This window comes from Euphorbia lathyris, chromosome 6 (assembly GCF_963576675.1).
Source record: "Euphorbia lathyris chromosome 6, ddEupLath1.1, whole genome shotgun sequence".
Taxonomy (NCBI): Eukaryota; Viridiplantae; Streptophyta; class Magnoliopsida; order Malpighiales; family Euphorbiaceae; genus Euphorbia; species Euphorbia lathyris.
The window spans coordinates 59,202,545-59,218,398 of NC_088915.1; the positions used below are offsets into that span (position 1 = coordinate 59,202,545).

General features: G+C 30.4%; 1 protein-coding gene across 1 annotated transcript; it reads right to left on the reverse strand.

Moving 5' to 3' along the window:
• Positions 1-1,852: 1,852 nt before the first annotated feature.
• LOC136231963 (probable WRKY transcription factor 65) lies at positions 1,853-3,518 on the reverse strand. The gene is made up of 3 exons (XM_066021001.1): positions 3,170-3,518; positions 2,942-3,091; positions 1,853-2,613 (listed from the first exon to the last, which is right to left on the reverse strand). The coding sequence occupies exons 1-3, from the start codon at positions 3,346-3,348 to the stop codon at positions 2,070-2,072; spliced, it is 873 nt and encodes a 290-aa protein (XP_065877073.1). The 5' UTR covers positions 3,349-3,518; the 3' UTR covers positions 1,853-2,069.
• Positions 3,519-15,854: the final 12,336 nt, after the last annotated feature.

Here is a 15,854-nt window from a genome sequence, read left to right on the forward strand (position 1 = left end):
AGCCCCTGATCTTTCATCATTTAGTGCATTAAGCCCTCGATCTTTCATTTAGATACATTGAGCCCTTGATCTTTCATATATTGGTGTATTAGGCCCTTCCGTAAATCAATTAATATATAGGCTTATTAAGGGCATGTTTGGTGTGACAACAAATAATGTTCTAAAAATAACAAATTCTAAAATAAAAAATATATTATACAAATCAATAAAAATAATTTAAATAAAAAATAAAAAAATTATTGAACACAATAAAACCTTGTTTTTCGATAATTATGTTCTAAAAATAAAAATAATGTTAAAATTGAAGCACATTTTGTGGAAATAAGAAGGGTAATTTTATCAATAATTTTAAATAATGTTTGGTTAGGTTTATATAACTGCAGCGTTTCGCATTTTCTCTGGACACTGCAACATTTTGGAGCTTTTCACGAAAAGCTCTTTTCATGAACAGTTGTTTGTAGTTACTTGTTATTGATAAAATTACCCTTCTTATTTCCACAAAATGTGCTTCAATTTTAACATTATTTTTATTTTTAGAACATAATTATCGAAAAACAAGGTTTTATTGTGTTCAATAAATTTTTTTATTTTTTATTTAAATTATTTTTATTAATTTGTATAATATATTTTTTATTTTAGAATTTGTCATTTTTAGAACATCATTTGTTGTCACACCAAACATGCCCTTAATAAACCTATATATTAATTGATTTATGGAAGGACCTAATACACTCATATATAAAAGATAAAGGACTCAATGTGTCTAAATGAAAGATCGAGGGCTTAATGCACCAAATGGTGAAAGATCAGGGGCTCAATGTGTCTAAATAAAAGATCGAGGGCTTAATGCACCAAACAATGAAAGATCAGGGGCCTCAGGATGCTTTTTGCCTATATAATATAAAACAGTAACAATGGAGCTGAGGTGTCACTTTCTCCTTTTTTATATCATTAATTATAATTATTAATTATATTTTTGTTAATATTTATATATTAAGATGAATCCGTGCATCGCACGGGTCAAAAACTAGTTCTCTTATTAAAAAAATAAAATAAAAGAAAAGCAGTTCTAGTTTTTAAACAAAACCTACCATTATGGAGTTTTGTGGGGGAAATAGTTCAATCTAAATTATTGTCATTATATAATTTTTTAATATAGGAATATAGCTTCGTAGTATGAGAAAAATACTAAATTCTCTTTAAGTGGGGCTTTCTGTCTTTTCCTCTAATTATGAGATAATGTCAATTATATGAATTATCACAGACATCAGGATTGACTATGTACATATGCATTTAAACCGTGTATTTTTGGTATAATACAAAACTATGCACTTTAATTTATTATGTCACTTCGAGTAATTTTACAGAATAATATCTTCGGCCAATCAAAATCGTTTTGAATACCACTATATGGACATTGTTAGTGGAAAGAAAATATATATATATGTATCATGAATTAATTGGTTAGAAGTGTTACTTCAAAAGTACTCTAAAATTTTTCTGTTATTTCTCGCATACTACATATTTAAACTTATCAAATTAATAAATAATAATGCTGGAATTTCAAAATTAATGATAGATTTAAGTTACGAAAACAACGGTAAAAAGTGATACATTTAGATACATGATTATGTATTGACTATACCTTATATTTAATTTGTTTACATGAGAAAAGTTATGACTCGATTAGAAATTTGATTAGGACAACATTAAATTTTCATAATGAGAGAATCATAGTGAACTTTGTAATAAACTAAAAAATTTGATTGATGTTGTTGTAAATCCATTAAATGAAATAAATCCATTTCTGAGACGGCAAATGCTTGATAATTACAACAGGATCGCGACAGACTTCAGAAATTAGATTTTTTTATTCACTTATTTTCTACACTGAAATCAACGCAAAATGAAAGCTAAAAACAAGAATAATGTTAAGAAACAAAAATTAAAAAAAAAAACATGAATTAACAAAAAAAAAAAAAAAAATTCAATTTAAGTTTTTGTTTTGTTATCTTGTGGTGCACGATACGTACGCGCACCTTTGAATTTTATAAACTATAACCCGTGTGTCAGCAGATCTGGACTTGCGGGTCGGCTCCACGGTGGTGCCGGAACACCGTCGAACACTCCGGTAACTCCCCAAGATCAGCAAAGAGTGACTCATCCTCTTCTCTCATAGGAAAAAACAACCCCGCCTCCGCCTCTGCTTCCGCCGTGCTCCTGTCGTCGGCAAAAATGGGGCTTTCGAGAATGGTGGAGGAGGTGGTTTCCATTTCTCCGAACCAGCTAAATTCATCTCTACTTATAAGTGATTCATCTCCAAGATCAGTGAACTTCTCTTCGTGTTCGGGTGTGGGTGCAGGTTCGGGTTCCGGGTTTTCTTGAATCCGAGGTGGTGTGGAGATTTCGGGTTTGGGTGTAGTAGTAGTAGTGTTGGATTTGGTGGAGGCGTTGTTGTGGTGGTGATGATGGTGGTGGGATTTTGAAGGCGGTGGCCAAGGGTGGTTGTGCTCACATGAATAAGTAACTACTAACATAGACGGGTCGACCCGACTCCTCTCTACTTGTTTTCTCGCCGGACAACCCTTTGAACTACTACACCTGTAATATCCTCTGTAAAATACACAACCAAAGGATCTAATCAGCGTTTTCTATGCACGGAGATTTAGAAAAAGATAAATTCTATTATCCCGATAATTAGTGACGAATTCATGATTCATTAAAAGTGTTCCAAGAAGTTTTGAACATCCATAAAAAATGCTTATGAAAATATTATATATCATTTTGAAATTTCTTTAGCACCCAAAAAAGTATGAATTAAATATGCATGTATCATGAGTTGGTTAGAGTGTGTGGCTGTTAACGACGGAGGTTCTAATGAAGTGAATGTGTGCATGAATTGTTGTTGATACGGACATAAATTAATGATTGTTAGTGTTACCTAGGATAAGGGGAACCTTTGATGGGTTTCTGGCCATACTTCCTCCAAGCCCAAGAATCGGACGGCGGAGGAGCAGTCTCGCCCTTGAGCCGTGCGCCTTCGACGTCCTTGAGCGGCACTGAGATTACTCTTTTCTGAATTGCCCGTTTGCTGATAAATTCAAATTTTCACAATCAATTAACAAAAAAGATGCAAACTTTTTTCTATGATGAATTGAAGAAAAAATACCTTCGTTTAGGGGAAGTGGAAGTAGAAGAAGTGATTTTGAAGTCGTTAAGGAAGGTAGAAGGGGGAGAATCAGGACCACTTTCAGTATTATTATCATAATTATTATTGTGATGTTGATCGTGAATGTTGTGGAATTTTCTTCCTTCCATAATTAATGAATTAGATAGGAGGGCCTTCATGGAAATTCCGATAACTGATGATCGCCGTTGATTATGGTTGCCGGCGGAGATTACAATTGGAAGAGAGAGAGAGAGATGTGAAAGTTAGAGGGAAAAGGAAAAGGGAGAAGGTGAAGTAGGAGGAAGAAGGTAGTTTAAAAAAAAGGCCGCCATGTTGACAGATGAGCTTTTCTTATTTGTTTATAGAGGACGTGCAAGCTAATGTGTATATCAATTTAATTCCAACTTTTTTTAATATTTTCCATTTTTGAAAACGACCCCCCTTTTTTTTTATTAAGAAATAAGATAAGGTCTAAAAAGGATCTTATAATGTTACCAGTAAAAAACTATTCTATTCTCTTCCATTTTGCAGCGGCGGCTTATTTCTTCACCAAATTCATCAATCGATTGTTGTTATTAATTGAGTATTCTTCTCTTTCGAGTTGTAGTTTTTATTTGAGGAGGAAAAATGAAGATTCATTTTTCCTTCTTGCACAGTTCTATTTTTTTTCTTCTTCTTTTCTTTGTTCTATAATTTTTTTGTTTTTGGATTTCATATATTTACCGGATCTTTTAATCCGTTTGAATTGCATCCGTTATTTATTATCTTTTTCATTTGTAATGTTTTCTGATTTAGCAAGAGCAGAAATGATAAATCTTATATGTAGATCACTGCATCTACATGGTTGCAAAGGAAAGGACTTCGATCCGAAAATTCGGAAGAGTTTAAATGATGAAGATTGGATTCTAGATGCTTCTCTGCGAATTTGAAGTTTCAAGAAATATATGTATCTGTTTATGTTATTAGTACCTTTAATTGTTTGTTTTGCTCTTTATAATCATTTTCTTACCTATATGGATTTTGTATTAGGCATAGCCTTGTGTAAGGTTTTATTCCTTACTTTTCTTGTTGTAGTTGCAATTTTCTTATAATGAAATGATGTACTTATTTTCAAAAACTATTCTATTTATTAATATCTAAATGGTACAATTAAAAAGATAATATTGAAAAACTTGAATTAATTTTAGACATTTTTAAAAAATAGAAATATTTTTATTTTCATGATTTGCTTTGCACGATTTGCAAATCATCAGTTTGTCCAAACATTTTTTATAATTTCAAAATAATTTTAGAGATGCAATACATACAAAAAGTAAAAAAAAAATCTTGGTTTGCTCTGTTTATAAGTAAATGTTTCTGATTTAAAAGTTTGTAAATAGAAATCCGTGGTATGTTTTTTATAGAGAAGTCCACATGTTTTATTCACAAAAAAAAAAAAGTATTTCGAATTAAACTGTTATTATTACATATCAATAAAACACAACTTTCTATGTTTTTTTTTACTAATTTGACAGTTTATAAACTAAATTAATATTTAAACTCATTTTACATGGCTGCAATTCGATTTTGAGGTCTGTGTTTTGTTAATATATAAATGTAATTTAAAATAAAAATAAAAATGCTCTTGATTATTAGAACTTAACAGTGTAATTTCAGATACTTAATATGATAAACCATATGCATTTTTTTTTTGTATTTTTCCCATTTTTTTAAGACGTGCAAAACATTATATAATTTTTTAATTTTTATTTATGGTCCCATTTGGTTTATCTGTTGTTTGTTGTCGCAGAGATTCTCTGTTTTTGTAAAAAGCTAATTTTCATGTATGAAACGACAAACACCAACTCCTAACCAAACACTTACAACTTTTCAACATGAAAAGGCAAACATGAAGTGAAAATGAAGTAAACAAACACCATATATGTGTTCTTATAACCTATTTCTAATGAGAGATAATATAACATATATGGACATTGAAGATAATAAAATTCGTAACTCTAAATACGACTTCATTAATAAAGTCTAAAATTTATTCAACTTACCAATGTTAGACTCTGAATTATATAATTTATAACGTTAAGAATAATTGCTCTTAACTAATAACAATGGGGACATTTTTGTACCATATCACTAAAAAGTTTTAATAATAAAAAAGCTTAATACATACACGAGGCCTCCTAAACTTATCCTAAAAACCGATTAACCACATATGAATTTATAAGTGTCTCATTAGTTTTGATATTGCTTAAAATGATATAATTAATTCTCAAAGTTCACGCATAAGAACAAGAGAGGAATTTGACAAATTCAAATATATATCACGTTAAACAATTGTTGAGAGAGACAATATATCTATGTAATTCATGTGGCCGATATAAGTAAATTTAAGTAAGTTAATGAGACTAACGAGATACTTAATAAATTTAAGGAGTCAATCAATTTTTTTAAACGAGATTCCTATGTATTAAGCTTAATAAAAAAATGATGTTCTAGTTATCTTGACTCTTGAGCTAGGCTACGGATTGGGGTTGTTAATTAATTAAAACTCTTAATACAGTTCATATCTCTCTCTACATATAATACAAACCTAATCCCTCTTTTTTATATTGTTTTTGTAAGGGTTTTCTATAATTATACAAATATCATGAGTTATCACTATATTTGATTGGTAATTATATTTATGGACAGTTTCTATCAAATTAAGGTATGAAAAAGAAAAATTGGGTTTAAATTATATAAATGGTAAAAGTTTCTAAAAGAACTAGTCTAGTTCTACAGGCAGTATCAAGTTATAAACGGAGAAACCAATGCAAAAAATAAATAAAAGTTTATTGATCTGAGTACTTGCACATGATTTTTTGCTTCATTAAGGGATAAAAAGATATGATAAGGTATCCACTTCCTTAATTTAGATTAATTAATGTTACATCCCATTAAATATTATATAGTTTGGTAATAAATTAATGTTTTTATTTTTTTGATGATCTCATCAATTTGGCCTTGTTTTTCTCTTCATTCAATGGCAATCACCTTCTCCCATCGACTCTTCTTAATTTGTTAATTAAATAGTTTCTATATTTTTTGGATAATTAAATAATTTCTATATTAATAATTGGGAAAAGTCCAAAAACCTATCCAAATCTCCTTTGTTAATTAAATGGAATTGTAGCTTTTATTTATGAAATTTTTCAAAAACCATTTTGGAATTGTTTAAGTTTTTTCTTGTGCTTGAAAATTTAATTAAAATGCGTTGATTTCACATACATGTATATCATATTGTCGGCAACTATATGAAAATCGTCGGTTTATTTCTCACTAGTAAATTCTCCCTAATTTCCTTTTCAATTATTAATTCACATAAATTTATCACTATCACTTCTTTAATAATAATATTGTTATTATTTAATATATATAGAATATTATTTGTGTATGTATATTAGGAAAATTTTGAAAGGCCAAACACATCATGCAGCATATATCAATTTTTACATCCTAAGGTTGCCAGATCATTCTTTCTATTTGGAAAAACAAAGAGTATTGTTAGTTTTCATCTATAATCATATTAAACTCATAAAAATTTATTTAAAAAAAAATTGTTTTATTCATTGCAAGATAGTATATTTCCACAAAAAATAAATAAATTACAATTTATAAGTATATGAGAAGAGTTTGTGAAAGATAATTTTTAATCTCTAAGTAGGGCCGGCTTACCTTCTAGGCAGCCAAGGCCACCGTCTAGGGCCCCTAAAACATGAGGGTCTCATATATATTTTAGTTTGATAGAATCTGGGAAAAAAATATATCATATTATGTTACAGATTAACCAATAAAAAAAAGAAAAGAAATGGAAGTATGAAAAAGTAAAAATCAAATAAAACAAATTAATGGTCACCCCATCTTTCTATCCAAATCCAATATATTCTATCCAAATCCAAATATATATATTACCGTTTAGGTGCCTTCTATGGTTACTTTGTTTTTGACAAAGTATCATTACTTGGTATGTTTTCACCATTGGATGATGGAGTATAAAATTAATCCAATGGTGAAAACATACAAAGTAAGACTTACTTTGTAAAAAACAAAGTAAACATAACCTTTACCTACCGTTTATAATAAACTGCAACATCAATCATTTTTTTTTAACTCAAACAATATAGAAAATAGCTATATATATATATATACTGATGTAACTTGTAGATTACAAACTTTTTCTATTAAATTTCTTTACGATTTCTCATCTATTTACAAAAATAAAATTTTAATTCACAACTAGTCTTGATTAATTTTCATACACCAGTGATCTTCATCCAAATAAAACGTCTACAAACAATACGTACAAAATTACATGTCATCTTGGTAATTTATTTTATACTTTGTTTTAATTTTTGGGTTTAATTTGGTTTGGTATATTGCTTAAAAATTATTTGTCTTCTATTATGTCTCAAAAAAGATTAAATGAATTAGCTTTATTATTTATTAAAAATGGGATAAGAAAAGATATTGAATATAAAAATTTAATTAGTAGTTTTGCATCTCAAAAAACTAGAGCAGTTTTTAGATAAATATTAAATTTTTATTTTATATGAATATATAATTTTTTTCAATTCTAAGGTATTTCTACGTCAAAGAAAAGAGTATTGCATATATATATATATATATATATATATATATATATATATATATATATATATATATATATATATATATGTTTACAATTTTACTTATATATAAGGGGTCTACATTTCGTATCTCGCCTAGGGCCTCGAATAGTTTCGAGCCGGCCCTGTCTCTAAGGGACGGGTAATGAACCCGGATCTATCAATAAATATACAACGGATATAGACTTACACCTTGTAACGTAGATCCGTTAATTTGCAGCGGAAGAAACACGAACCGTGACTCCGTATCACTGATTTAGATGAAAGCTACACTAGAGGAACATTCACAGTAGGTTCATGAACCAAGAACAACGAGACCAAGGAAGAGGGATGAGGCTTGTGTGAGGGAGAGAAGAGAGTAATTGCCTTTTGTAGTCTTAGCAATATTTGTTGTGTTTCTGTATCCTCTTCGATTAGGTTTAGCCTCCCCTAATTATCTATTTATAACTAGGCTAAACCCTAACCCCTAACTCATAAGGTTACAGGTGGACTAAGGCCCATTTGGTCCATTAATTCTTACATCTCCCACTCGCACGTAATGGAAACATACTCCATTACTCCATCTCGTTCATACTTGCAAATAGTTCGTGCGACTGACATACAATCAAGAACTCAAACGTTGTATACTCATTGGAGATATACAACCTCTCGCATTGCATGTGTAAATAAAAAAGAGCATGCTTTATCCTAGACTTCATATCACATCCACTGTAACCATTATCATCTCAACAGTTATATATTTTCACAAATGTGCACAAACGCACAACTATCCGTATTTGTGAAACATAAAACCTTAAAATGTGAACTTAATAAGTCTTTTCCTCTTACTACCTTCTTTCCATAGTAATTCAATTTGTTTGCCAAGTTGGCCCATTTTCTAGTTGAATTAGCATGTAGCTCTTAAGAGCATCCTTCTAAAGTAGCCAAAGTGAATAGTTAAGGGTATCAAGGACAACGTTTCGAGAAACACATGATTTCACGAAGTGAGTCTCACTGATGTGCTGCAGTCTGTGCTAATTTATTATTGTCCAGGGTTGTGATAATTATTGAATTCGTAGCATTTGGGTTTTAAAAGTAGGCTTATTATGATTATTATTTCTTAGGAGGCCTAATTCACGCTCTCTACCATTTTGGACAACAAGACAACGTTTTTTGAGTAAAAGAGAGAAAAACTTGGGCAGTAAGAAGCACAAGGAGAGGCAAGGAAGTAATTCATGATTTTAATAGGTTTTGGTAGCGTTATCTAGGACTGCCACCTGTTATCTTTGTACCTTTTTCAGCTTTATCTCTTTTGCTTTTGAATATTTCAGTATTTTTCCATCTTTACTTTAGGGTTAAGTTTCATTTTTAGAAGCATATATAAGGAGAATGTTTTTTTAATCCAAACAGATCATTTTTAGATCACTTTTATCAATACATTTATGCCATTGTTGAATGTGAGAGCTTTTAGCTCCTTTCCATCTTTATTTTTTTTGTTATGAGCTTGTGCATCCGACTTATTCTTCTTAATCTCGCCATTATAAAGAGTTAGTAGATCATCCATAATAGATTAAGTGTAAGAAAGGTAGAGCTAGGTAAGACTCGTCTGTTTAGTATTCATTTATTTAGCGTTTTTAGACATGTGCTTATAGTTCGTGCTAATGGCCATAACACTATGTGCTTTTCGATTATTGCTTTGAGAAGAGGATACTTGATCTAGAGTAAGATCAGAAATTTGGGAAGAGTAACTGTCATTGCTTCCAACCACTCATATTGTTCTTTGATCTCCTCAAGATCTTCTTCGGTAAGGGATCCTAGGATTAACTTCCTTAGGTTTTTTTTATCACCTCTACGTCTTCAGAAGGTGGGTTTTGAGATTGGGATCGACAGACTTTGTTAGTAGCAGCTTTAGGAGTCATGAAGAAAAGAGAAATTACAAAAAAGATGAAGAAGAGAGAAATTACAGAAAAGATGAAGAAATAAGGGGTATAAAGAAACTTACGAGTTTGCTAGAAAAATTGCAGAGGTAGAAGAAGAAATGACGTCTGTAGTTGTACTACAATTTATAGAAGAAAGGGAGAAATGAAGAGTTTCGAATTCATCTAAAGCACTTATTATTGAGAGGTAATAAACACTTTAGGAGGAAAACAACGCATTAATTGGGAAGTTATAAAAAACATCATTATTGTCAGAAGTAATGATGACATCAAAATGACCGAACAAGCCCTAAAGGGCATTTCAAAAAAGACTTGTTATTTTGGGGGGCTCCTGATATGGTACGAAATAATGTAATGGGCTTAAGCAAGTAAGCCCAGACTCATTGTTTCATATATCTGGCCAGCCCATACAACTAGGAAGGGTCTTTTCAAAATTAATAACAGGAAAGGAGCTTCGGACTATAAAAAACACGCTCAAATCATTTTATTGTGGAAATATAGATTCCGAACTAATGACAAGCTGATACGTGTGCAATGGCACAAACACTAATGTAAATAAATGTTTATAAACACATAAATCAGGAATTAGGTATACAACTTTATCCTAACTACTTTCACTAAATAACTTTCAAATTACGTATTCCTCATACTAACTTAGGCATCGGAGAGGGTTCGCCGGTCTCCAACCTCTATCTCACTGTTTTCTTTTTTTTCAGGTGACTTAAAGCTCATTGTCAGAAAGTAAATATCTCGATATCACGTCCATTTGTCCTAAATCGACAACCCAGACTACACAAACATGCAAGGGCTTTTTAATCGAAAAGCACAAACTAGATCTCAAACAAAGGGCTTTCAATGCTACTATTGATTATACCATTATCAACCCTAAACAGTTGCTGAGGAAAATAAACACTCTCATTGGCGATAAGGAATTGATGATGAATATAATTCACTAATTACTAATGGAACATGCTAAGATCTATTGTTTCATTTATTACGATGATCTAACTGTTACAGGTAACATTTCTTTCCTTTCCTTCAATGTTTTATTAAAAAACATCAGAAATAGTTTGTTCTTTCACAACCTTGGTAACCTGTCCCATTATCTTGCTTACAAGTCTTGAAGAATGCAATTGGTAGGCATCTGGAAATTGATTTCAATTTTTTTTTTTCTGAGATTATGTAATTTCTCGTAGACGGTTGATTGTTCGTTTTGTTTTGTGTGTTCAGAGAATCAGATTGCATGTCTATCAAGAATTATACGAACTAATGAGTCAATTCATGAAACAGCATATTTATTTTTGTGAACATGTTTATAATCCGAACTTGTTGAATATAAATCCTAATTCATTTAATTTGCAAACTACACTAATTCTATTATCATGTTATGCCAATTTTGACAGCACAATCAATAGTTTGGAAGTTGAGCTTTCTGTCCAAGAAATCAAAATAGAGTATAAAAGAAAAAAGGTAATGAAATAAAGGTGAATTGATCTAGATGGGTATATGAGAGACAATAATAAAATTCTTAGAAATATGGCATGATTCTAGATAGATATTATAAAAAGTGGAATCATATCCTTAATTGACGAAGTCAGTCAGTTATTGCTATTTTCTTTTGTAAAAATGCTGGTAATTGGCCAATTATGATAACATATTATATACTATTAATTGAAGAAGAATCTACATTATATTATTAATTTAAAGCCTGAAGTAATGTGACAATGACAAATTCTCTACTCCTATTGATAATTGATAATTAAACTCATAAATAAAGATTTTAAATCTCTGACTTTCCATTAACAACGCCAACTTTTATGCTCTCTCATCCTATTCTTTATTCATTTACAACAACTCTATTTGCAAGGAACAGAAACTTCCTCATGCTTTCCTCTCTTACTATATAACTATATTTTTTTTTGGTAAGAAAGATCATATTAAGTCATTGGTGATTATAATTTCATTTACGTTTTCAGAGTTTTAGGTGCCTTCTATGCTTACTTTGTTTTTGACAAAGTAAGCGTTACTTGGTGTGTTTTCACCATTGGATGATGGATTCGAAAATTAATCCAATAGTGAAAACACACAAAGTAACGCTTATTTTGTTAAAAACAAAGTAAGCATAGCCTTTACCCAGAGTTTTAATAGTTCGAAAGTATGAATATGATAATAGAGAAATTACTAAAATATTATTTGAAACCGTATGAAATACAATGTCAGATACAGATAAAATGAGTAAGTTTTTTTTTTTTTAATTAAATGAATTAGATGTAGCTAATTAATTTGATAAGTAGAGAAATGTGACAACAATAAATAAATACTTACAAATCTGAGTTCACCAAAATTGAAATCAACTTAATAATATGTAATTATGAATCCTTTTCCCAAGCTAAGCATACTAAAAAAATAAAAATAAAAAAGTGCCAGCATATGCTTTCTCTGCAAGACATAATGACATTTAATGTTTGAATTCTTATTTTATGCTAAATTAATAAAATATGAAAGTATAGAGAGGTATGGATCAAATTAGATTAGATATTGAAATGTCATTACAGGCAACCTCTGATCCCAAGTAGATAGATGGAATGTAGTTGATCACATGTTGATCCATGTAATATGGGACAACAAACTATCAAATCATAACATTGCAGATGCCAATTTAATTTCACCCATCTCCATCTTTTATGTGCACTCAGATTTGTTTCCAATCATTAGTTTTTTTTTTTTTTTATAATTAACATAGTAAATTATATGGTAAATAATTTATTAGTCCCCTCCCTTTTATCTAATACACTGTTTAGTCCATCTATTTTAAAAAACACATTTTAAGGTCTTTATTTTGTGTCATTATTATCCCTCTGGTCTTTCTGTCTATTTTTTTAGATTTTTAACCGTTATATTTGGCATTAACAGACAGATAGAAAATAACAGAGTAACATGGTCATTTTGTGTTGTACTATGGATGTCGTGAAAGTTAATAAATGTTCGGTTAAAAATAAAAAAAAATATAGACAAAAGGACCAAAGAGTTAATATAGACAAAAAAAAAAATAAGGATCTTAAAATGTGTTTTTCAAAATAGAAGGACTAAAAAATGTATTAGATAAAAAGAAGGGGACTAATAAATTATATATCGGTACCTTCTATGGTTACTTTGTTTTTGACAAAGTAAACCTTACTTTGTTTTTTTCACCATTAAATGATGGAGTGTAAAATTCATCCAATGATGAAAACACATAAAGTAAGGCTTACTTTGTTAAAAACAAAGTAAACATAGCCAAACCCTAACCGACCAGAGTTATTAGAATATTTTTAATTTACTTTTTTCTTGGTGTTTATCTCTTTCTAATGTTATTCTTTTCTCTCCTTATAACTTCATGTAATTCTCTATCTACTTTATGTATTCTTTAACAATTTAATTCAATTTCATCAGTTTCGATATGGTATTAGAGCAATCGCAATTCTACAAATCATTTAACTGATTGTTTGATTTCTTCAATCTGATTCTTTCTTTAGAAATTTGAAAATTTCAATTTCAGTTTCATCTTGTTCGTATTTTCTTCTACGAATTCAAGGTCTCCTCTCTTTTCTTGATATGTCGATTTATCAATTTTAATTTTTAGTCTCTTTTTCGATCTAGCATTTTAGTTAAAATGACAAACATTAATACACCAATCGTCAATTCTAGAGTAGTCGATCCATCCCAAAATCCATCTAGTTGCTACTACATGCACCCAGGGGAGAATCCTAGTCTGGTTTTGGTAGTGCAATTACTGGACGGTAACAACTGTCATTCCTAGAGTCGTGAATTCAAGAGAGCCTTACAAGCGAAGAACAAGATTTCTTTTAACGACTCAACGCTTTCCATTCCTACTTCTACAGATACAGACAAAGCATCTTGGGAAAGATGCAATTCAATGATTTTTTCCCGGATTTGTAGGTCAATAATTCCTTCTATCTCATAGAGCATTCATTGGTTCGATAATTGTGTAGATGCTTGGGATAGCTTGAAAAAAAGTTTTGATCAAGGATATTCGATCAAGATTTGTAATCTTCAAGAGCGTTTATACACTTTTACACAAGGATATCTAACTCTGACCCAGTATTATACAATTCAGATGACCTATGGAAAGAATTGATAAATTTTCTACCGTTAAATGTGTGTAAATGTGTTCCTACTTGTAAATATGCACATCTGTTCATTAAGGCTAAGGCTTGTGAAGAAGAAGACCATGTAATTAGATTCTTAAAAAGTCTTAGACCAGAATATTCTAATGCTATGTTTTAGATCTTTCTAATGAAACCACGTCTTGATATAAATGTAGCTTTATCTTTGATTTTGCAACAAGAGAGGCAGAATCTAGGTAGTAGGAATATGATAGAATCTTCTGTTAACATGGAAAAGGGTATTATGATAACAATAATAAAAAGGGACCGAAATGTTCACACTGTGACAAGCCAGGGCACACCATCGATCAATGTTATCGAAACAAGGCTTTCCTCCAAAGTTTAAGTTCACCAAAAGCAACAAATATAATATGATTGGAAATGTTATTGGTGAGGCACAAACTGTACCAAATGCTTCTTCAACTAGTTCAATTCATGTTAGTTCAATTCAAATAGAGTTTGTTGCAACTGGAATAACTCTATCTAAAGCACAATATGCGAAACTTATGGCTGCAACTGGTGAAAAGAGAGACAAGTTGCCTATGAGTGGTTGCAACTTGTTTGTAGCCAAAAGAAAGATCATTTCTAATTCATTCTCAGTTTGTATATAATATATGGAACCTAGTGTCATTAAATGAGTCAAGAATAGGGAATTTAAATGATTGTCGTGTTATGATGTAATTGCTTATGCGTATTGCGCTGCGTTCGGTGTTCGAAAAGCCTAATAGGATTGTCATAATTTGATTCTGCATATTCTTCCAATCTGTTTGCAATAAAGTAATTGATATTTAGGAAAGTCCAAGCAGATCTTTTTGATAGCCTTTGTTTGCTTGAAAAGTTTTTTCTACCCTCCTTCTTTGAGATAATGATTCACCTAACCCTCCATCTTGTAAGAGAAGTCACGTTATGTGGCTCGGTTATTTTTAGATGGATGTACCCGTTTGAGAGGTATATGAAAGTGTTAAATTCCTACGATACACTACACATAAATAATCGAGAAATTTAAACACCATACTTAAACTCACCTGAAAAACAATAAATTAACCCAATCCGATATAATAGAATTGTTTTGAAACAAGAGTATCTTTGTTTCAACTAAGCTATCAAATATATATAGATAATAGAATAGATTAAATAGTTTTTGATTTGTACTCCATGGTAAAGGCCTTAATATTTCAAATACTCTGTTTGTAAAAAAAAAAAAAAACTACAAAGTGAAATTATGTCAAAATCATCCAAGTATATTATTTATCTTTTTGATGTGTGAAGCGAGAACATCTTCTTGAAAAGATTCCACATCGAACCCGAATTCTTTTTTATCTTGTTTCTCCTTAAATGGCCTGATTTTGATTCTATTATTGATAGTTTTTGCTAATGATCATTATATCCTAAGGGCGACACTATAGGCTTTGAAGCTCTTCATTGAACTCTTCCCATAACATATCCATCTTCTCTTCCCTATAGCGTTTTTCATCCCAATTTGGATCCGGATAAACCACATAAGACGCGTCCCAGAAGGAAGATGAGAAACAAAAAAATGAGGAAGCGAGTTTTTTATCTTTGGAAAATCGAAATCTTCATGAGATACCATATTGTTATGAGTCATCTCAGAAATTGATTGAAGATGATGAACAAAAAGAGAAAAGAGTTACGAGTGTATATAAGTTTTAGATGTTGAAAGACACAAACTGGTCTAGAATAGACAATATTATAGCAGAGAATATGAACATTTTTTTTTATCAAATTTAATGCATTTTTTCTTCTGCAATTTACTGATTCGAATTTTCATTTATGTAATTTGGATTTTGAATACAAATTAAGGATTCTTAAATGTTATACCAATTTTAGGCTAATTTAATTACATCACACAAATATGTTACATAAATTTATTTGTTTAAATATTTTTGGTGGACGTTGATAAAAATTAATTATAGGAGGAGAA